Raw genomic sequence first — 1,426 nt, 5'->3', positions numbered from 1 at the left:
AAGTATTATTATTCAATTGATCCTAATGGCAAGTCTACTCGCTTGCCAGCAGGGGGTAAATGTAAAGATTAATGTAAGATTTTAAAGCTAAGGTTAATCTTGCGCTGAGAGAAAGTTTGACAATTAACAAAGAAAGTTTGTCAAAGAGTTGGACACCTCCCCTGGGTAGCGGCGAAACGCCTAGAGAAATTTTTAAAGAAGTCTTTCCAAGGCCGGAAAAGTGGCGGAGAAAGCTAGTGGGCTTCAGGGTTTCTGTTTTTCAAGATTTTACGTTGGGTATTAAGTACTCTCACAGCCTGTTAAAACTGTCGCTCTGAGTACACTTGCACGACCAAAAAAGAAAAAGAGGAAGAAGAAAGGATTAAAATAATCACGGCATCGCCAACAGGATCGTACTTTTCCGAAGGTGGTTAACCAGCCATACCGGAACCACGAAACACAGGATCCTGTGCAGCACGGAGGACTAACAGTAACACCGCCACGCCGGCAGCAAAGTTCATTTTGGTCCCCGCCCCGTTCCTCTTGCTTCTTTTAACTCCTTCCCCCTTTGCCCATTCTAGAACGGAACCCTTTTTTAATTCTTCCCAATAGAAACGTAGGAACAATTTCGTGAACGCAATCCGGAGTGCCCAACATGGCGGCGGCCGTAAGGTGCATGGGTAGAGGTAAGGCAGGGGGTTGTCTTGCGGAGGAAATGGCTCAGGCACCGAGTCTCTGGTTGCAGCAGAGTGCAAGGCGGATTCTGCTTTGGGTGTTGAAAATGCCTCGTGCTGTTTCTGGTCTCTAGGTTCTTCAAAGGGTGGGTCATTACTACTTAAAAGTGACCTTATGAAGGGTTTCACTCCATTCTGGAGACGTCCACCTTGAGGGAGGGAGTGGGAGCGGAATGTACATAGAGCGCTCTCCAGCCACCTATGGGGAAGGCAAGGACTGGGTTCTGTCTCTGATACTGGGGTGGGGGCTGCGGATAGTGAGGTGTGATAAGTGAGGTGAGTTCTGGTAAGGGAAAGATGATGTATTTGAGTGGCTTAAGTCTGTAAACTAGAGCAATTTTCAAAGTGCTTTTCGGTGCTTTCCGAATTAATCGTTATAGGCGATTCCAGTTCTTAAACTTCCATAGGTGGTTTAATTTGGATCAACGTTTATAATTTGAAGGCTAATTCTGTAGTACCTCTTGGTAGCGCCTATTTTCATCTTAATAATTTCAACTTTTTAGCTACGATAACAGCCCTTTTTTGATGCAACTATATATATATACTATATTGTATATATATACATTTAGTATATAGTATATATATACTATATAGCATATATATACTAAATGTATATTATTTCTGAAAGGAAGGTGAAGGCATTATCTTCCTGTATGACAGAAATCGTTATGTTAGACAAATCCAAAGCTTTGTTGCCGGCGTGGCGGTGTTTT

General features: G+C 43.1%; 1 protein-coding gene across 1 annotated transcript in view; it reads left to right on the top strand.

Annotated features, from left to right (window-relative positions):
- Nucleotides 1–307: 307 nt before the first annotated feature.
- MRPL1 (mitochondrial ribosomal protein L1) overlaps nt 308–1,426 on the top strand; it is a 97,334-nt gene continuing 96,215 nt past the window's right edge. Inside the window, exon 1 of the mRNA XM_025386242.1 lies at nt 308–665. Within this exon, the coding sequence (XP_025242027.1) occupies nt 635–665 (31 nt within the window). The 5' untranslated portion in view covers nt 308–634. The remainder of the gene's footprint in view (nt 666–1,426) is intronic.

The sequence above is a fragment of the Theropithecus gelada genome, chromosome 5, assembly GCF_003255815.1.
Source record: "Theropithecus gelada isolate Dixy chromosome 5, Tgel_1.0, whole genome shotgun sequence".
Lineage (NCBI taxonomy): Eukaryota > Metazoa > Chordata > Mammalia > Primates > Cercopithecidae > Theropithecus > Theropithecus gelada.
The sequence above is the reverse complement of the archived record's forward strand: the minus strand, read 5'-3'. Positions and strand labels throughout refer to the sequence as shown.